Raw genomic sequence first — 18,973 nt, 5'->3', positions numbered from 1 at the left:
CGTGTAAGGGGGGGCACACGCGTGTGCGCGGCTGGGGGTGCGCGCCCCAGCCCGGGGGGGTGCCGGCATGTGTGCGGCTCCAAGCGCGGCCCTCCCCCGGCTCTGGGAACCCCCGGGACCCCCGGGGCTCGGTGTCGGGGTGCGCGGAACCCCCCCCGCGGCCCGGCCGCTCCTGTCCTTATTTGGGCATTTCGGCCCCGGCCAATCAGCGCGGGGGGGCCGGGCCCGACCCCCCCGCCCCGCCCGGACCCCCCCACCCCGCCCGGTCCCGCCCGGTGCCGCCGCTCCCCGCTCCGGTGCCCGCTCTGCTACCGCCGCGCCATGAGCAGCTCCCAGTTCAACAAGGGCCCGTCCTACGGCCTCTCCGCCGAGGTCAAGAACCGGGTGAGCCCCGGGAGGGTAGGGGGACACGGGGCAACCGGGCGGTGGCCAGCGAGGGGGCTCCGGGGCCACCGGGAACCGGGGCGGTTCGGTGCCGCGGGAGCACCACCGGCGGCTGCGCCCGGGGGTCCTGGAGAGCCGGGGCGGGGACCCGGTGCCACCGGGGGACGCAGGGCTGAAAAGTCTCGGTGGGAGTCCCGGCGCCACCGGGGGGCAGAGGGCTGGGGGGCCCGGAGGATGGAGAGCCCCGGACAAGGGGGGCGCAGAGGGAGGGGGGGGTCCCGGTATCAGGGAGCCCTGACCCTGCCCGCGGGGTCCCGGGACGGGTCTGGGAGGGACCCCGGGCCCCGGCCGCCCCCTGCAGAAGGGGCGGAAGAGGAAAGGGGAACCCGGTGCCTCCTCCGGGGCTCTTTACTCCCGGCTGCACCCACCTGCCTCGGCGGGACGGCACCGGGTGCTGGTGGGCAGCGCTGGCTGCCCTGGGCTCCTCTCATCCCCACCTCGAGCTCCAGTGCCACAGGCACGGGGGTCCTGCCCCGGGGGACACAGAAGCCCCCTCCCAATCCCTGTGTGCCCCGGCTCAGCAGGGCTCTGGGGGGGCTGCAGCCCTTGCCCCATGCAGGGACGTGGTGGCAGCAGCCAGTGGCACTGGGCTGTGCCCAGCCCGGTGAGCTGCAGGGTGGCCGTGGTTAACCAACTCCCTCCAGGGCAGCAGGACCGTGGCCCCGGTGGCTGTGCCCTGCTCAGGACACGAGGGCAGCACACAGGGGCTGGGGGCAGGCTGGGGAAGGGGCTGTGCACCGCATCCTGCGGCTCAGCTGCGTGTTGGCTGCGGGACTGGGCGGCCGCGGGATGTAGATGTGCTGGGCTCCGCTCCCCGTCCTCGCAGGGGATTTATCTTTCATCACCGAGCGGGGACGGGCCCCTGCTTGCACCCGGGCTGTGCTCCGCACGGGGCTGGTGGACACGTGCTGGAGCCTCGCCGGTGCCTGCTCCTGGGCGCTTCAGCTTGATTCAGCAAGACTGGAGCCAGTCGAACTGCCCCGCTGCGCCTGCTGGAGGCTGACATCACCCCGGGAACCAGTCGAACCAGCGGCACCCTCCCGGCCACGCAAGCCCTCGCAGCCTGGGCCACGGTGGGATCTGCTCTTGGGCTGGTCCCGCTACGAGACTGCTCCGAGGCTCCCCTGCCGCCTCCGCTGAGGGCCCCGCGCGCAGGGAGGTGGAAGGGAATCGGCACCGCCGTGCCGGGAGCTCAGCTGGCCGGGAAGCGGGGTTCCCCCAGCCGGCGCTCGCGTGATGCCGTGAGTGTGGCCGCGGTGTCCGGACCGTTCCTGCGCCTCGGCTGCGTCCAGCTTCCCCTTTGGGGCCACAGCCCTCAGGCACGGCCGGTGTCTCCCCACGGGGCAGCACCGCGTCCATGCCTGGGACCCCTGGGGACCCAGCCCCAGTACGGGGGTGAGAGCTGGGGGCTACCAGGGGAGGATTGTGTCGTCCCCCCCAGCTGCTCCCTGTGCAGGGAGAGGGCATCCCCCGGGCTGCAAGAACGGAAACTGAGGCATGGGTGAAGTTTGGCCAGAGACTGCAGAGTTCGGGGTCCCCCTTGGTCCTGCCTGTATGTGGCTAGGTGTCTGGTGGAGCCTGGAGAGCGGCTTGGGGTCTTCTGCCACGCCGGGGGTGGCGATGGAGCAGGCATGGGTCCCGTGGGCCCACATGCTGAGCATCCCTGCTGCTGTCCAGCCCCGCACCAAGGGGACAGGCGAGCCTCAGGGCAGACCCTGGGCACTGGTGTGGCACAGGAGGGCTGCGCTGGCTCCTCTTGGGCAGTGAAGGCGCTCGGGGCTTTCAGCCTCTCCCCGTGATGCCTTCTCCTTCCTGCCCCGAACCGGGGTGGGCTTTGCTGTTCCTGCGGGCAGGGTCCGAGGCGATGTTGCCGACCCCGGGCAGCTGCTCTCGATTTGGGAGGAGGCGTCCGCATTCCTGGCATAGCCGCGGTGGCCGAGGAATCTGCGGCGGCGCGATGGGCCCGGCGGGAGGGAAGAGCATCGTGGGGTCGGTGACCGATGCTGATTTCCCCATTCAGGGTCTGATTTCCCCATTCACCGGGGAGAAACGGGGCCTCGCGGGGGGCTGCTCCCCACGGCCCACGTGGGCAGCTCTTCCTCTTCCCCTTCGAAAGCTGCAGAAGTCTCCGGGTCGCTGCGTGCGAGGCTCTGCTGGCTCGTGCTGGAAGCAGCCGTGCCTGGTGGCAGCACCACGTCGTGCCACCGCCACCCCCTCTCCTGTGCCAGGGATGGGGCTGGGGGCGGCCTGGCCGTGATCTCCCCCAGGTCATGCATGCAGCCTGAGCCCAGCCGCTGGATGGGGATTTGGGCAGCTGGTGCGGGAGGGGAGATGCTCTCCCCTGCGATGGCTTTGCCCCCCACCCTGGCTCTTGGTCCCCAGGCGCACCGTGCCCACCCCGCGGGGCCCAGAGCTGGGCGCTGCTCTTGCTCTGCTCCCTCCCCTCCTCAGCGGTTTCTGTGCTGCTGAATCTGGGTTTCCTGCGCACCAGGAAATTGCAGCTGATCAAATATCCTGGGGCTGTCCAAACCCCGCCTCGGCGCTGTGGCGCCCGAGAGGCGGCTGGGGACCGACCTCGTGCTGCCAGTGTCACCGCCGCTTCTTGGGGACGCGGCCGGGGCTGGGCTCGGGAGGCGGTGCTGGGGAGCTGTCCCTGGTGGGGTTTGGGGTGCATGCAGGGATGTGCCTGACCAGCCCCTGCCGCCCCGCCAGCTCGCCCAGAAGTACGACCCGCAGAAGGAGGCAGAGCTGCGGACGTGGATTGAGAGCGTCACCGGGCAGCAGATCGGGCCCGATTTCCAGAAGGGGCTGAAGGATGGAGTCATCCTCTGCGAGTGAGTCCCGCGGTGCTCACTGGCGATGCCAGCACGGCCCCTCGGCCCCTGCCCTCCGGGGGACCCCTTTAGGGGAGGCTGGGTCTGGCCAAGCCTGCGCCAACATCAGCCCAGGCAGCGGTGGGAGAGGGTGGCACGGACCCGGGGGCTCCCCGGCACCGTGGGGCTGCGGCGTTCCCCTGCCGGGGGGGGGGAGAACGGACACAGGGAGCCCCATACGGTGTCAGTGCCTGGGCTCCGGGGAGGGGTCCCCCAGCGCCCCCAGCTCACCGCCACCTCCCTCCAGGCTGATGAACAAGCTGCAGCCCAACGCGGTGCGGAAGATCAACCGCTCGGCTCAGAACTGGCACCAGGTAGGTGCGAGCTGCCCCCGGCCGCCGCCGAGCCGCCCCGAGCCCCGCCGGGCCCTGACCGCTCTGTCCCCCCGCCGCAGCTCGAGAACCTCTCCAACTTCATCAAGGCCATGGCCAGCTACGGCATGAACCCCGTGGACCTCTTCGAGGCCAACGACCTCTTTGAGAGCGGGAACCTGACGCAGGTGCAGGTGTCGCTGCTGGCGCTGGCGGGCATGGTGAGAGCGCGGGGCCGAGGGACGGGACGGGGACACCGCGGGTGCGGCCCCTGGGGGGTGGTCCGGGACCCCCCCGCCCTCCTCGCCACCCTTCCCCGGCAGGCCAAGACGAAGGGGATGCAGAGCGGCGTGGACATCGGCGTCAAGTACTCAGAGAAGCAGCAGCGGAACTTCGACGAGGCCAAGATGAAGGCCGGGCAGTGCGTGATCGGGCTGCAGGTGGGCTGCCCCCGCGGGACGGCGATCCCCCGGTGCCCACTGCCGTGGTGGGGGGGCTTGGGGGGTGTCCCCTCTGCCCACCCTGCGGTGGGACGGGGATGGGGAGGGGACGGGGCCCTCGCGGGGCTGTGCCCGGTTCTCACCAAGCCCCTTTGTGCCAGATGGGCACCAACAAGTGCGCCAGCCAGTCCGGCATGACGGCCTACGGCACCCGGCGGCACCTCTACGACCCCAAGAACCAGATCCTGCCGCCCATGGACCACTCCACCATCAGCCTGCAGATGGGCACCAACAAGTGTGCCAGCCAGGTGAGCGGGGGGCACGGCGGGCAGGGGGGGCACGGCCGGGGAGCCCCCCGCTGAGCCCCGCTGCCTCCGTCCCCTCCAGGTGGGCATGACGGCGCCCGGCACCCGCCGGCACATCTACGACGCCAAGATGGGGCTGGAGAAGTGCGACAACTCCTCCATGTCCCTGCAGATGGGCTCCAACCAGGGCGCCAACCAGAGCGGGCAGGTCTTCGGGCTGGGCCGCCAGATCTACGACCCCAAGTACTGCCCGCAGGGCGGCCAGCCCGAGGGGGGCGACGCCGCCTGCGAGCCGGGCGCGGACCCCCCCGGGTACCCCTACTACCGCCCGGAGGAGAGCTGCTGAGCGGGGCCGTCCCGCGCCCTCCCGCCGCCTTCCAGCCTCTCGGCGTCATTCCCTCTTTTATTTTTTTAACTTTTTTTTTGTTGTTAATTTTAAAAATGAATCTATTTCTTCCGAGTGGAGAAGCGACGCCGCCGTCGCTCGAGAAGGGACTGGCGGCGCTGAGCCCCGGGGCTGGGAGCAGCATCCTGCCCGACACCCAAACTGGAAATTGATGGTTTTGGTTGTTTTTTGGAGAACTTTTGGGGACCAAGTGCCCACCAAGCGGCCTCCAGCCCAGCCCAGCTCAGCCCGGGGGGGTCCCGCTGCCATCGGGTGCCCCCAGCCTGGCTGCGCCCAGCTGCTGGCACAAAGCCACTGGTGGTGCTGGGAGCTGCTGGGAGCTGCTGGGAGCTGCCTGCGGCTGAGCCCCGCGGCCGCATCCTGCAGCGGGGGGGCTCGGGCTGTGGGCGGGGGGCTTCTTCCAGCCGCGGGGGGCTTACTGCAGATGCTCTTATATTGAAAGGTGTTCTTTTTTTAAAAAAAAAAAAAAGAAAAGAAAAGAAAGGAAACTAAAAAAGCGTGTTTTAGTTCAGCCGCGGGCCGTGCTCCCAGGGGCGCTCCTCGGGGTCGGGGCAGCCCCCGGGACCCCCGGGTGGGGCCCATCCCACGCGGCCCCTTTAAGGCCGCTGCCCGTGACGTCACGCCGCGGTGTCTTTGTAGAGGAGCGGGGCGGGGCCTGCGGGGCCCTTAAAGGGGCCGCGCCATGTGAACGGGACCGGGCCGGGGGGGCTGCGAGCGGCACCGGCACCGGCGGAGACCTCGGCGGCGGCGGCGGCTTCGCGTCCTTCCTCTTTCCCCCTCCCCGTCCTCTTCCTCCTCCTCCTCCTCCTCCTCTTCCTCCTCTTGCTGCTGCTGCTCCCCGCACTTCCCCCCCGTGCCCCCATCCCCCCGGTCCCCCCGTGCCTCAGTTTCCCCGTCCCGGTGCGCGGCCGGGGGTGGTGGGGGAGGACCCGAACCCTTCCCCGCCGCCCCCCCCCGGGGCTCAGCGGGATGTCCCGGCCCGCGGCCCCTGACCCCGTAATCCCCTAATCCCGTAATCCCCTAATCCCGGCACCCCCCCGGGGCCCCGCGGCGGCAGCGGGCGGGCGGGGAGGTGAGTGGGGGGCGGCGGCGGGGGGCAGGAGGACGGGGAGCGGCCCCCGCCCAGCCGCAGAACCCGGGTGGGGAAACTGAGGCACGGGCAGCGCCGGGAGCCGGGGGGGGGGGAGGGGTCGTGGGGCTCCGGGCGGCCTCCGGGGGCCGGCCCCGAGGCTGCCCCCGGCTGGGCTGGGGGCTTCTGCCCCGCTCCGCGGCGGTTTCGGCCCGGAGCGGGGACTGGGAGGCGCTGGGGAAGGAGCTCTGCCGGCCGCAGCGCGGGGCCGGCTCCTCCCCGCTGAGCCCCGGGGAGCCGCAGCGGGAGCCCCGGCGCATTGCCGGGCTGCACCGGGCCCGGAGAGCTCGGGGCTGGGGGGACGGGGCTGGGGCCGGCGCCCACCCTGCGGCCGTCACCCCGCAGGACCCGCGTCCCCTCCGCGCGCCATGGCCGCGGGCACCCAGCTGGGGCTGCTGCTCTGGAAGAACCTCGTCCACCGCCGGCGGCAGCAGGTGAGCATCGCCCCCGGCGCGGGGCGGGGGGCTCCAGGGCCGCTGGGGCCGCTGGGGACGGGGGCTCGCCCACCCCCCAACCGCGGTGTCCCCCAGGTGCAGCTGGCCATCGAACTCCTGTGGCCCTTGTTCCTCTTCGTCATCCTGATCGCGGTGCGGCAGTCCCACCCGCCCTTCCAGCAGCACCAGTGTGAGTGTCCCCGGGGGGCACCGGGAGGAGGCGGCGGATGGGGCCGGGGGGCTCTGCCCGCTCGGGTGCGTGGGGTCTGGGGGCACCCGGCCCCAACTCCCCGCCCGCCGCAGGCCACTTCCCCAACAAGGCGCTGCCCTCGGCGGGGACGCTGCCCTGGCTCCAGGGCATCATCTGCAACGTGAACAACCCCTGCTTCCAGCACCCCACGCCCGGGGAGGCCCCCGGCGTGGTGGGCAACTTCAACGGCTCCATGTGAGTGGGGGGCTGGCGGGCTGGGCGCGGAGCAGGGCTGGGGTCTCCTCTCACCGTCACCCCCGGTGTGTGCCCCCAGCCTCTCCCGCCTGCTCGCCGAGGCCCGCCGGGTTGTGCTCCACGCCGAGGGGCAGCAGCTCCCGCAGCACTTCGCCCAGCTCCTGCCTGCGCTGCGGGGTCTGGGGGCGCTGAGCCTGGCCCCCCCGGCCCGGCCGCTGCGGGACTTCCTGAGGGAGGACGAGACCTTGGTGCGCCTCCTCCACACCGACGCGTCCCTGCCGCCCACGCTGGTGGAGGAACTGCTGGGGGCTCGGCTCAACCCGCGTGCTGTGAGTAGCGGCACTGAGATGTGGGGGCCGGGGGGGGTCCCTGCGCTGCCTGACCCTGCCCGCCCCCCAGCTCTTCTCCAGGGGTGCCTGGACCCCGCTGGAGGTCGTGGTCTGCAATGGCTCGGAGCTGGGCGCCTTCCTCGAGGGGCGCGACGCCGCCGGCACGCAGCGCCTGCAGCGAGGGCTGTGCGCCCTGCCCGGCCCCAAGCTGCGCGCCCTGGGGGCCACCGTCCTCTCGCAGCTGGACCTGCCCCGGCTGCTGGCGGTGAGTCCGGGCTGGGGGGTGTGGGGCAGAGACCCCCCTGGAGCAGCCATGAGCCCCGCTTCCCACACCCCCATCCTGCAGGAGAGGCTGAGCGCGGAGGCAGACGGTGCCGTGGGAGCCCTGGGTCCCTTCCTGCGGGGCGCTGAGTCCCTGCTGCGGGAGGTACCGACCACAGTGCCCCCGGTGCCCCCACATCTCGGCCCCCCACCTGGGGCTTGCCCGCAGCCCCCTCCCGCTCTCCCCAGGTCTCCTCCATGGGCAGCGTGGCCGAGCTGCGGCACGAGGTCAGGGCGCTGCGGGCCACCGGCACCTCGGGTGCCTTCGGGGCACTGTCGCGCATCGCCTGCGGGCACCCTGAGGGCGGTGGGCTCAGGGTCCCCTCCCTCAACTGGTACGAGGACAACGACGTCAAGGCCTTCCTGGACCGTGGCGGCTCCGAGCGGGGCGCGGGGGCCCTGGACAACGGCAGCAGTGAGCGGGGCTGCGGCGGGGCTCGGGCAGGGACCCTTGGGGCTGCCCGGGGGTGGGTGGTGGGGGCAGCGCGGGGACTCAGCGCTGCGCCCCCCAGGCCCCTTCTGCAGGGAGCTGATCCGCAGCCTGGAGGCCACCCCGCTGTCACAGCTCTTCTGGCGGGGCATCAAGCCCCTCTTTGTGGGCAAGATCCTGTACACGCCGCCCGGCCCCGCCACCGACAGCATCATGGCCGAGGTGAGCGGGGTGCCGTGGTGGGGGGTGGCACCCGCCCAGCCCCCCCTGACCCCCTGCCCTGCGCAGGTGAACCGCACCTTCCAGGAGCTGGTGGCTCTGCGGGATGCAGCGGGTGCCTGGCGGGAGCTGGGACCCCAGATCCGCGCCTTCCTCAACAGCAGCCTGGAGCTGCAGGTCCTGCGGGTGCGTACCCCCAGAGCGGGGGCTGCGGGCAGCTCGGGACCCCGGCCAGGGCCGGGTGCGAGGCCCTGCCCTGACTTTTTGCAGGAGCTGCTGCTGGCGCCAGGGACGGCCCCGCTGCTGGACGGGATCCTCAACGGCACCTCCTGGACGGCGTCGGCGCTGGCGCGGTTCCTGGCGGGGCCGGCGGCGGGGCCGGGGCTCAGCTGGCGCCAGGTGCTGGACGAAGCTGACCAGGTCGTGGGCACGCTGTCGCAGCTCCTGGAGGTGCGTGCCGCCCCGCCGGCCCCGCACGTGGGCTGCCCGCGCCCCGCTGAGCCCTGCCCGCCTGCAGTGCGTCCGCGTGGACAAGATCGAGGCGGTGGCCACCGAGGAGCAGCTGGTGGCCCGCGCCTTGGAGCTGCTGGAGGAGCGGCAGTTCTGGGCCGCCGTCGTCTTCCAGCCCCCCCTGAGCGCCTCGGCCACGGCGCTGCCCCCCCACGTGCGCTACAAGATCCGCATGGACATCGACGATGTCACCAGGACCAACAAGATCAAGGACAGGTCTGGGGACACCCGCCCTGCCCATGCCCGTGGTCCCCCCGAGCATCCCATGCCCAGGGCCAGGGCGTGTTTCCCCCCCCCCCCCCCCCCCCCGGGCGGCCCCCGCGGGTGGGACCCCGGCCCCGCGGCCGACCCCTTCAGCGACCTGCGCTACGTCTGGGGCGGCTTCGTCTACGTGCAGGACCTGGTGGAGCAGGCGGTGGTGCGGGCACAGACCGGGGCCGCCCCGCGGACGGGGGTCTACGTGCAGCAGATGCCCTACCCCTGCTACGTGGACGACGTGTGAGTGGGTGGCGGGGGCGGCCCCGGTGCCGCGGGACCCCTGAGCCAGCCACCGCTGCGGGGCACGGGGCCGAGCGCCCTCAGCACCGTGGGGCCGGTGCCGTCTCCCCCAGGTTCCTGCGGGTGCTGAACCGCTCGCTGCCCCTCTTCATGACGCTGGCCTGGATCTACTCCGTGGCCATGATCATCAAGGGGGTGGTGCACGAGAAGGAGGCGCGGCTCAAGGAGACCATGAAGGCCATGGGGCTGAGCAGCGGGATCCTCTGGCTCAGCTGGTTCCTCAGCAGCTTCATCCCCTTCCTCCTCAGCTCTGCCTTCCTCGTCCTCATCCTCAAGGCAGGCTGCGGGGTGGGACATGGGGGACGGCTGAGTGCTGGGAGCCAGCACGGGGAGGGGGCTCCGCAGGCTCCAACCTGCCTCGATTTGCAGCTGGGAAACATCCTGCCCTACAGCGACCCGGCTGTCATCTTCCTCTTCCTCGGCACCTTCTCGGTGGCCACCATCTGCCAGTGCTTCCTCATCAGCACCTTCTTCCTCCGCGCCAACCTGGCCTCGGCCTGCGGCGGCATCATCTACTTCTCCCTCTACCTGCCCTACGTGCTGTGCGTGGCCTGGCGCGACCACGTCACCTTCCCGCTCCGCGTCCTCGTGGTGAGCGGCCCCGGCCGCCTCGTCCCCCTCGTCCCCTGGGCGTGCCGGGTGTGGGGTCTGGGGGCTCAGGAGCCCCCGGCTGGGGGCTTTCCACCCACGCTGCCGTTCCTGCAGAGCCTGCTGTCGCCCGTGGCCTTCGGCTTCGGCTGCGAGTACTTCTCGCTGTACGAGGAGCAGGGGATGGGCATCCAGTGGCACAACCTGGGCGTCAGCCCGGTGCCAGGAGACCCCTACAGCTTTGCCACGGCCACGGGGCTGCTGCTGCTGGACGCCGGCCTCTACGGGCTGGCCACCTGGTACATCGAGGGCGTCTTCCCCGGTGAGCGCGGAGCCCCCGGCCCCTCGCAGCCCCTCGCAGCCCCACGCAGCCCCTCGCAGCCCCAGCCGCACTCAGCCCCGCTGTCCCTGCCTGTGTCAGGTCAGTACGGGGTCCCCAAGCCCTGGAATTTCCCCTTCCTGAAGAGCTACTGGTTTGGAGAGCCGCCCTCGGCCGGGCACCCCCCGTTTCCCACCGATCCCCTCACGGCACCCCAAGGTGAGCCCCTGCCCACCCCAGGGCAGCCTGGCTGGGGTGGGGGCCCCACCACGAGGGGTCCTTCCCCAGCACGAGGGGTCCTGCTCGGGCTGTGACCCTCCGGTGGCTCCCAGTGCTGGTGGAGGAGCCGCCTGCCCAGCTCCAGCCCGGGGTCTCCATCCGCAACCTGGTGAAGATTTACCGCAGCAGCAACCGCGTGGCCGTCAACGGGCTGAGCCTGGACTTCTATGAGGGCCAGATCACCTCCTTCCTGGGCCACAACGGGGCTGGCAAGACCACCACCATGTGAGCCGGGGGACGAGCCCTGTGCCGCCCGCCCCCTGGATGGGAGCCGAGCCCCAGCACTGGCCCCTTCCCATCCCCATCCCCGTGAGGACGGGCTCGGAGCACCCCGTGCGGGATGGGGCAAGCCGGGCCTGTGTCTGTCACCCCCCTGTGCCCCCCACCCCTCTCCAGGTCCATCCTGACCGGCCTCCTGCCCCCCACCTCCGGCACTGCCTATGTCCTGGGCTGGGACATCCGCTGCGACATCGACAGCATCCGCAAAACCATGGGGATGTGCCCGCAGCACAACGTGCTCTTTGACATGTAGGCAGGGGCCTGGGGGGGGGCCTGGCACAGCGGGGCCCCCCGGTGACCCCCCCGCCCCGCAGCCTGACGGTGGAGGAGCACATCTGGTTCTACGGGCGGCTGAAGGGGCTGGCGGAGGAGCAGGTGAAGGCGGAGATGGAGCAGCTGCTGCGGGACACGGGGCTGCCCCACAAGCGCCGCGAGCAGACCAGGAACCTCTCGGGTGCGTGGGGCAGGGCCATGTGTCCCCCCCCGGCAGTGGCACCGCGGCCCCGGCCATCCCCAACGTCCCCGACGCCACCCCGCAGGGGGGATGCAGCGGAAGCTCTCGGTGGCCATCGCCTTCGTGGGCGGCTCCAGGGTGGTCGTCCTGGATGAGCCCACGGCCGGCGTCGACCCCTACTCCCGCCGCAGCATCTGGGAGCTGCTGCTCAAGTACCGCAAGGGTGAGGGCAGGGGACCCCGCAGGGGACCCCGCAGGGGACCCCGCTTTCCCCTTCATGCATGTGAGCCCCCAGACCCGGAGGAGCAGGAGCGAGGCACAGGGGGAGCGCGCTGCGGAACGGGGAGATGCGGGGAGATGCTCGTGGCGAGGGGCCCACAGTCAGCAGCGTGGCTGTGCGCCCCCAGGCCGCACCATTATCCTCTCCACGCACTACATGGACGAGGCCGAGCTGCTGGGGGACCGCATCGCCATCATCGCGCGGGGCCGGCTCCGCTGCTGCGGGTCCCCGCTCTTCCTCAAGGCCAGGCTGGGCACCGGCTACTACCTCACCCTGGTGAAGCGGGAGCGGGCTGAGCCCGGCAGCAACACCTCCAGCCCCCCCAAAAAGGTGGATCCCGCGGCCCCTCCGAGCTAAGAGGGTGCCCGGTGCCTCCCACCTGGGCTTGGGCCGCATCCTGCTGCGCGGCGCTCCACGCTCCGCCTGCCTTTCCCTGCAGAGCAGCAGCGGCTCGGAGCGCAGCGGTGACACCGGCCTGGGCAGCGAGCAGGACAGCGAGGCCAGCACCGTGGGTAGGTCCCCGTCCTGCCCTGGCGCTCGCAGTGCGCTGAGCACCCCTGGGTGCTCTCCCCCCTACACAGACCCTCCCCAGGGCGCAGGGCACAGCGCCAGCACCTTGCACCATGCACTGGCTCTATCCCGGGGTCCCAGCCCTCCCTGTCACCCCCCCCCAGATGTGCCCCAGCTCTCGGCGCTGATCCAGAAGCTGGTCCTCGGCTCCCGGCTGGTGGAAGACATCGGGCACGAGGTGCTCTTTGTGCTGCCCTACAGCGGGGCCAAGGACGGGGCCTTTGGGGAGCTCTTCCAGGAGCTGGACGCCCACCTGGGCGAGCTGGGCATCTCCGGCTACGGCATCTCGGACACCACGCTGGAGGAGGTACCGCAGGAGCTGCCAGCCGGGGTGCCCCCGGCACTGGGGTGCTCCCCCTGCCCAGCAGGGTCTGCACTGCTGGGGAGGGGGCACCTGCTGCTGTGGTTGGTGCCAGCCCCTTGCCCTCTCTCAGATCTTTCTGAAGGTGGCCGAGGACACGGGGGTGGATGGTGACAGGACAGGTAAAGCGCGTTGGTGCTGGCTGGAACGGGGCTTCGGGACAGCGGGGTGCAGCTGGGGGGGAGCTGGAGTGAGTGCTGCACCCGTGGGAGCAGGGGGGGCCTGCCTGGAGCATCCATGGGTGCAGGGAGGTGCCAGAGGCTGGGGCCCCCGTCCCACCCTGATGCTCTGACCCCGTTTTAGCAGGCACCAGGAGAACATCCCCGCCAGGGAGAGCAGCAGCCAGCAGCGAGGAGGGGGACAGCGGAGCGGCCGATGGGGAGCTGGGTAAAAGGGGGGAGCTGGGGCCGTGGGGCCTGGAGGCCCCCGAGCTGCCCAGCCCCTGCTGCTGGGTGCCCCCCCTGCACCCCTAGGGCCACCAGTGCAGGCAGGGGTGGGTGGAGGATCGGGGGGTGCATCAGAGGAGGTACCCAGGCCCCTTCTGGGGTCAGAGAGGTCGTGTGGGGGAGTCTGGGGGTCAGGGGGCCTGCAACAGCCAACGTGGCTCTAGCCCTGCTTTCCTCTCTCCTTCACGCTGAGCCCAAGGAGCCCGGAGAGGTAGGAGCTGGGGGACTGGGGGCTCCCCTGCATGCACAGGGACGGCCCTGCCAGCAAACTGTGCCCCCCGAGCCCGGGCTGAGCCCCCTGCCCCTCGCTGCTGGGGGCCGGGGCAGGACCCGTGCGTTCCCTTGCAGCGGAGGAGCCGCAGGAGACGGACCTGCTGCGCGGCGCGGCCGAGGGCGGCCGCCGGCTGCAGGGCTGGGCGCTCACCCGCCAGCAGCTCCGCGCCCTCTTCATCAAGAGGCTGCTCCACGCCCGCCGCAGCACCCGGGGATTCTTCGCGCAGGTACAGCCAGTGGGAGCCCCACGATGGGGCGGGAGGGTGCGGAGCAAGCCCTGAGCCCCTCCCGGCCCCACAGATCGTCCTGCCCGCTGTCTTCGTCTGCATCGCGCTGCTCTTCAGCCTCATCGTGCCGCCCTTCGGGAAGTACCCCCCGCTGCGCCTCGAGCCCTGGATGTACGGGCAGCAGTTCACCTTCTTCAGGTGAGAACCCCATTCCCACACCCCCCTTTCCCTCCCCAGGCCACCATCTCACACCTCTGCCCCTTGCAGCGATGATGCCCCGGGGGACCCCGACACGGCTCAGCTGCTGGGCGCCCTCCTGGCTGAGCCGGGCTTCGGCACCAAGTGCATGAAGGAGGCGGCGGAGGCGTGAGTGGGGGCACGGGGCTGGGACGGGGCTCGGCCTCGGGGGTCCTTGCTTATGCCAGGCTCCTGATGGGGGTCCCCGTCCCCACGGTGCCCGGTGAGCAGGACAGGGCCGTGCCCACCAGCGTCCCACCCCGACGGCTTCTGGCAGCCCCCGGCCCCCCCGGCCGTGCTGGAAGTGCTGCAGCGTGGGAATTGGACACAGGCTGAGCCGTCCCCCCCGTGCCAGTGCAGCGGGCCGGGGGCACGCAGGATGCTGCCCGAGTGCCCCCCTGCAGCCGGAGGGCTCCCACCGCCACAGGTAACCCGCGGGTGCTGGCGGTGCTCTGAGGGGGGGCAGAGGGGCCCTGTGTGCATCCGTCTGTGTGTCCCTGGCAGGTGCAGAGGGGCACGGGTGACATCCTGCTGAACCTGACGGGCAGGAACATCTCCGACTACCTGGTGAAAACGTACCCCCAGATCATCCGCCAAGGGTGGGTGCTGGGGACGGAGCTCCCAGCGCCCTGTCCTGTGTGCGGGGACACTGCGGGGACAAGCATGGGGTGCGGTGGGGAAGAGAGGGCAGGGCTTTGGGACAGGCTGTGACCCCAGGGGAAGCGGGGTGTGATGCTGGGGACCAAGCCCAGCCCGGGCTGGCCCTGCCGGCGGGGTGTCCCGGCTGGTGACAGCGAGGACACCCGGGGATGGAGGAGGACCACAATCCGGCTCGTGGCTGGGCTGTGACACCTTGCTGCAGCCTCTCCTCGCTCACGTGTCTTCCCCCTCCCCGTTTCTTCCAGGCTAAAAAACAAGAAGTGGGTGAATGAGCAGAGGTGAGGCTGGGGAGAGGCTGGGAGGGCGGAGGGGGCGGCCGTGGGACGCCGGGGGGTTGTTTGGAAGCTCCCGGTTCTCCCCGCGTGCCCAGGTACGGCGGCTTTTCCCTGGGCGCTGGCAGTTCCCAGCTCCTGCCGTCGGCAGAGGAGGTGGACAGGGCGGTGCAGGAGCTGCGGGCGCTCTTCAACATCACCAAGGTGCAGCCGGGGTCTGCAGCGGGGGTCTGTGCCCACCCCGGGTGGGCTCTGGCACGAGCCTGCTCCTCACCCCTCGTCCTGCCCCAGGGCAGCCCTGCGGACCGGCTCCTGGGCAACCTGAGCCGCTTCTTCGAGGGCTTGGACGCTCGCAGGAACATCAAGGTGAGCCCCGGCCACAAAGCCCGAGGGGACCCCAGGGCTGGGAGGCAGCGGGACCCGTGGCACCCGGCCGGACCCCCCCAGGCTGGAGCTGGCAGCCAGCGGGAGCAGGCGCTGCGGGCTGGCGGAGGGAAGCTGATGGAGACCAGGCTCCGAGCACGGCCGTGTGCCCTCGGGCCGCAGGTCTGGTTCAACAACAAGGGCTGGCATGCCGTGGTCTCCTTCCTCAACGTGGCCAGCAACGCGCTGCTGCGGGCACGGCTGCCCGCGGGCGCCGACCCCGCGCTCTACGGCATCACGGCCACCAACCACCCCCTGAACCTCACCAAGGAGCAGCTCTCGGAGGCCGCCCTGTGAGTGCCGGGCCCGGGGTCCCGCGGGGCGCCCCGCCGCCCGCTGAGCCCGCTGCTCCGCGGCAGGATGGCCACCTCGGTGGACGTGCTGGTCTCCATCTGCGTGATCTTCGCCATGTCCTTCGTGCCGGCCAGCTTCGTGCTCTTCCTCATCGAGGAGCGGGTCAGCAAGGCCAAGCACCTGCAGTTCGTCAGCGGGATGAAGCCCCTCACCTACTGGCTGGGCAACTTCGCCTGGGACATGGTGCGAGACAGGGACAGGGGCAAGGTGGGGCAGGCGTGCAGCTCCCGGGGGGGGGGCAGGCCCCCTTCATCCCCCCCTCCCGGTGTTCTCTGTGCCCACAGTGCAACTACCTGGTCCCTGCGCTGCTGGTCGTCCTCATCTTCCTCTGCTTCCAGCAGAAGGCCTACGTGTCCTCAGCCAACCTGCCCGCCCTGGTCCTGCTGCTGCTGCTCTACGGGTGAAGGGCCGGCGGAGCCTGGCACTGGGGCCAAGCCCACCCTGGGACGGGGCAGGGGGAGCCCTGGGGGCTGGGGAGCGCCCCTGGGGGGCCGCCGTCCTCAGCCCCTCTTCCTCTGCCCCTCCAGCTGGTCCATCACCCCCCTGATGTACCCGGCCTCCTTCCTCTTCAGTATCCCCAGCACTGCCTACGTGGCCCTGACGTGCATCAACCTCTTCATCGGCATCAACGGCAGCGTGGCCACCTTCGTGCTGGAGCTCTTTGTGGACCAAGTGAGCCCCCAGACCCAGCCCGTCCCCCCCGGGGCCGGCTGGCGCTGCTGGCTCCCCCCACTCCCTTCCTCCCTGCCCCACAGAAGCTCAACGACATCAACCGCATCCTGAAGAAGGTTTTCCTCGTCTTCCCCCACTTCTGCCTGGGCCGAGGCCTCATCGACATGGTGAAGAACCAGGCGATGGCCGATGCCTTCGAGAGGTTCGGTGAGTCTGGGGTGCTGGGGCTGCCCCCTGCCCAACGCCCCGCCAGCGTGGGCGGCCCTCTGCGGTGTCCCCCCGTCCTGCAGCCCCTTTCCCCTCCTCTCACAGGGGACAAGCGCTTCGTGTCCCCCCTGAGCTGGGACCTGGCAGGGAAGAACATGTTTGCCATGGCTGTTGAGGGCATCATCTTCTTCCTCTTCACCCTCCTGCTGCAATACCGCTTCTTCCTGCGGCTCCGGTGAGGGCCGGCGGGGGACGGCGGGGGGTGGCTGGGGGGTCCTGGAAGTGCCCCACTGCTGTCGCCCCCAGGCCCCGGGCTCTGCAGCTGCCCCCGCTGGGGGACGAGGACCAGGATGTGGCCCAGGAGCGGGTGAGGGTGGGCAGTTCCCCGCGGCACGGCGACGTCCTGCTGCTGAAGGACCTGACCAAGGTGCGTGGCCGGGGCTGGACCCTGCCCATCCCTCGCTGCGGGGCTGGAGCCTCTCCCGGAGCCCCCGGTCCCGCTGGAGGGACGGTGGGACGTGTCCCCAGGGCAGGGGATGCTGTGCCGTGCGGTGACCCCCTCGCCCACAGGTGTACCGGCGCCGGCGGGCTCCAGCGGTGGACCGGCTGTGCCTGGCCATCCCGGCCGGGGAGGTGGGTGCTGGCGGCACCGCAGGCTGCGGCAGCGCCGGGGCTGCTGCTGACCCCGTGCCCTCCCCAGTGCTTCGGCCTCCTGGGGGTGAACGGCGCCGGGAAGACGTCCACCTTCAAGATGCTGACAGGGGACACGGAGGTGACGCTGGGGGAAGCCTGGCTGAAAGGGCACAGGTGGGAGCGCGCGTGCCTTCGTCCCCTCCACACCGCGCACTCACGCGTGCTCTCGTCCTGCAGCCTGCTTGCGCTCCTCTTCGTGCTCATCCCTGCAGCGTGCTCATCCCTAACCCTGCAGCTTGCACGGCCTTATCGCTGTCCCTGCAGCTTCTTCTCTGTCCCCGCAGCTTGTCCTCTGTCCCCGCCACCAGCTCACCCTGTCCCTCGTCCCGCAGCGTGCTCACTGACCTGCAGTCCGTCCACCAGAACATGGGCTACTGCCCGCAGTTCGACGCCATCACCGACCTGCTCACGGGGCGGGAGCACCTGGAGTTCTACAGCCGCCTGCGTGGCGTGCCGGAGGAGGAGATCCCCAGGGTACGACCCGTGCCCCAGCCCCCCTGCCCCCCCCCGGCCCCATCCTCAGCCCCTCCGCGCCCTCCCCAGGTGGCTCAGTGGGGCATCGCCAAGCTGGGGCTGGAGCCGCACGCGGACCGGCCGGCGGGCAAGTACAGCGGGGGCAACAAGCGCAAGCTCTCCACGGCCATCGCCCTCATCGGCTGCCCCCCTGTCATCTTCCTGGTCAGTGCGGGCAATGGGGGGGGTCTGGGGCCCTGGGGCAGGATCTGGCCCCTGCCTGGGGCTGACGGCGCCGTTGCAGGATGAGCCCACGACGGGGATGGACCCAGGCGCCCGGCGGTTCCTGTGGGACTGCATCCTCAGCCTGGTCAAGGAGGGCAGGTCCGTGGTGCTCACGTCCCACAGGTGAGACGAGGCGGGTCCCGGCGGGGGGCAGGGGGCACCCTCTGCTCCCCCCAGTGCCTCACGGTGCCTGCCGGCAGCATGGAGGAGTGCGAGGCGCTGTGCACCAGGATGGCCATCATGGTCAACGGCCGCTTCCGCTGCCTGGGCAGCGTCCAGCACCTCAAGAACAGGTACGGGGGGCTGAGGGGGTGCCCCCAGCGTGGTGCCAGGACGGTCCCTGCAGCGCTGTCCCCGTCTCCGCCGCAGGTTTGGGGACGGCTACACGGTGGTGGTGCGGGTGGGAGGCCCCGGCACCGCGCTGGGGCCGGTGGAGGGCCTGGTGCAGCGCTGCCTGCCGGGCGCGGTGCTGCAGGAGCGGCACGGCGGCACGCTGCACTACCGCCTGCCCTCCCGCTCCTGCTCCCTGGCCAGCGTCTTCGGCGTCCTGGCGGCCCACCGCGGCCCCTGCCGCATCGAGGACTACTCCGTGTCCCAGACCACCCTCGACCAGGTGATGGCGGACGGGGGGACGCCGCGGGGCCCAGGGGGGCTGCAGCCCCTCACCCTGCCGTCCCCGCAGGTCTTCGTGCGCTTTGCCAGGGAGCAGGGCGCTGGGGACCCCGAGGGGGACACGGCCCCCGGGCAGGACGTGGCTGCGGTGCCCGGGACAGGGCTGACGGCGTTCCTGGAGGACGATGGCTACCGGGAGAGCGCGGTCTGAGCGGGGTCAGTGCCTGCGGCCCCCCCCAGTTGTGGGGGTCTGGGGCTGCTGGGGGGCCCTGAGCCCCCCCGGGCTGGGTGCTGGGCTGGCCCCAGCCCCCCGGCTGTTTTTTTCTGTGCAATAGCAAGTTAAATAAATTAAATAAATTAAAGTAAATAAATAAATACATTAAATAAGTCGAATACATTGAAGAAATGAAATCAGTTGAACAAATGGAATCCAGTGACTGCATTAAGAACGTTGACCGAGTTGGGGGCGGGCCCGGAGCCCCCCGGCGGCCCAAAATATGGAACGCTTCACGAATTTGCGTGTCATCCTTGCGCAGGGGCCATGCTAATCTTCTCTGTATCGTTCCAATTTTAGTATATGTGCTGCCGAAGCGAGCACGGAGCTGCTTGCCCCCACGGCGCTATTTAAACCTCCTTAATTCCAAGACTTTTAGAACACGGCGAGTTCTTTTTTAGTTTGTTCACACCCCTCCCCTTAAGAATTCGCTCTCCGAGCGCTACCCCTCTTTATATTTTTCGGCCTGCTTTTTTCTCCTAATTTTTGTCTTTTTGGGGGCTGAGCCCCCCCCGAAGCTCAGCCGGCCGCGCGTGGTGCATGTCGGGAGGGATCAGCTAATTTCCATACCGGGGCGGGGCCGGCGGCGGTCCGCCACCGT

At 70.8% G+C, this 18,973-nt stretch overlaps 2 protein-coding genes and 1 non-coding gene across 6 annotated transcripts; 2 read left to right on the top strand and 1 right to left on the bottom strand.

Moving 5' to 3' along the window:
* The first annotated feature begins 231 nt into the window (after positions 1-231).
* On the top strand, positions 232-5,248 carry CNN2 (calponin 2). Of its 2 annotated transcripts, XM_035348092.1 has the most exons (7): positions 233-384; positions 3,157-3,278; positions 3,565-3,631; positions 3,712-3,849; positions 3,952-4,068; positions 4,230-4,376; positions 4,456-5,248. In XM_035348092.1, exons 1-7 carry the CDS (start codon positions 322-324, stop codon positions 4,717-4,719), a joined length of 918 nt encoding a protein of 305 aa, XP_035203983.1. In that variant the 5' UTR covers positions 233-321; the 3' UTR covers positions 4,720-5,248. The 2 variants fall into 2 exon arrangements, with proteins under 2 accessions (XP_035203982.1, XP_035203983.1); XM_035348091.1 differs by having other exon boundaries at positions 232-384; positions 3,712-4,068.
* A 403-nt stretch (positions 5,249-5,651) lies between these two features.
* On the top strand, positions 5,652-18,423 carry ABCA7 (ATP binding cassette subfamily A member 7). 3 transcript variants are annotated; one of them, XM_035348083.1, is made up of 50 exons: positions 5,652-5,851; positions 6,254-6,342; positions 6,439-6,532; positions 6,646-6,787; positions 6,867-7,116; positions 7,187-7,381; positions 7,463-7,543; positions 7,627-7,852; positions 7,950-8,089; positions 8,156-8,272; positions 8,357-8,536; positions 8,604-8,816; positions 8,922-9,094; positions 9,208-9,430; positions 9,524-9,745; positions 9,860-10,064; positions 10,164-10,280; positions 10,394-10,565; positions 10,737-10,868; positions 10,934-11,073; positions 11,159-11,296; positions 11,481-11,683; positions 11,793-11,865; positions 12,028-12,230; positions 12,358-12,406; positions 12,591-12,671; positions 12,924-12,941; positions 13,079-13,230; positions 13,304-13,428; positions 13,498-13,596; positions 13,699-13,894; positions 13,972-14,066; positions 14,373-14,405; positions 14,498-14,603; positions 14,691-14,765; positions 14,946-15,115; positions 15,182-15,359; positions 15,461-15,576; positions 15,704-15,848; positions 15,932-16,055; positions 16,161-16,290; positions 16,362-16,482; positions 16,626-16,688; positions 16,756-16,862; positions 17,033-17,222; positions 17,292-17,426; positions 17,506-17,609; positions 17,687-17,779; positions 17,856-18,099; positions 18,169-18,423. In XM_035348083.1, the coding sequence occupies exons 2-50, from the start codon at positions 6,277-6,279 to the stop codon at positions 18,307-18,309; spliced, it is 6,795 nt and encodes a 2,264-aa protein (XP_035203974.1). In that variant the 5' UTR covers positions 5,652-5,851; positions 6,254-6,276; the 3' UTR covers positions 18,310-18,423. The 3 variants fall into 3 exon arrangements, with proteins under 3 accessions (XP_035203974.1, XP_035203975.1, XP_035203976.1); XM_035348085.1 differs by having other exon boundaries at positions 5,653-5,851; positions 17,081-17,222; XM_035348084.1 differs by lacking the exon at positions 12,924-12,941.
* A 166-nt stretch (positions 18,424-18,589) lies between these two features.
* Positions 18,590-18,696, bottom strand: LOC118155433. The gene has a single exon (XR_004745885.1). It is a non-coding gene; the product is annotated as a U6 spliceosomal RNA (small nuclear RNA).
* Between the last annotated feature and the right edge of the window lie 277 nt (positions 18,697-18,973).

The sequence above is a fragment of the Oxyura jamaicensis genome, chromosome 28 (genome assembly GCF_011077185.1).
Source record: "Oxyura jamaicensis isolate SHBP4307 breed ruddy duck chromosome 28, BPBGC_Ojam_1.0, whole genome shotgun sequence".
Classification (NCBI taxonomy): Eukaryota; Metazoa; Chordata; class Aves; order Anseriformes; family Anatidae; genus Oxyura; species Oxyura jamaicensis.
Note: the sequence above shows the minus strand (reverse complement) of the source record. Positions and strands in the feature narration are given on the sequence as shown.

What these genes read in the sequence shown, in the direction of transcription:
- CNN2 (XM_035348091.1), top strand. Translation starts at nt 322, where the DNA reads ATGAGCAGCTCCCAGTTCAACAAGGGCCCGTCCTACGGCCTCTCCGCC. An exon ending in CCGCCGAGGTCAAGAACCGG is followed by an intron (nt 385 to 3,156) that starts GTGAGCCCCGGG and finishes CCGCCCCGCCAG; the next exon opens with CTCGCCCAGAAGTACGACCC. An exon ending in GATGGAGTCATCCTCTGCGA is followed by an intron (nt 3,279 to 3,564) that starts GTGAGTCCCGCG and finishes ACCTCCCTCCAG; the next exon opens with GCTGATGAACAAGCTGCAGC.
- ABCA7 (XM_035348083.1), top strand. Translation starts at nt 6,277, where the DNA reads ATGGCCGCGGGCACCCAGCTGGGGCTGCTGCTCTGGAAGAACCTCGTC. An exon ending in GGCAACTTCAACGGCTCCAT is followed by an intron (nt 6,788 to 6,866) that starts GTGAGTGGGGGG and finishes GTGTGCCCCCAG; the next exon opens with CCTCTCCCGCCTGCTCGCCG. An exon ending in GCCCCCCTGTCATCTTCCTG is followed by an intron (nt 17,427 to 17,505) that starts GTCAGTGCGGGC and finishes GCGCCGTTGCAG; the next exon opens with GATGAGCCCACGACGGGGAT.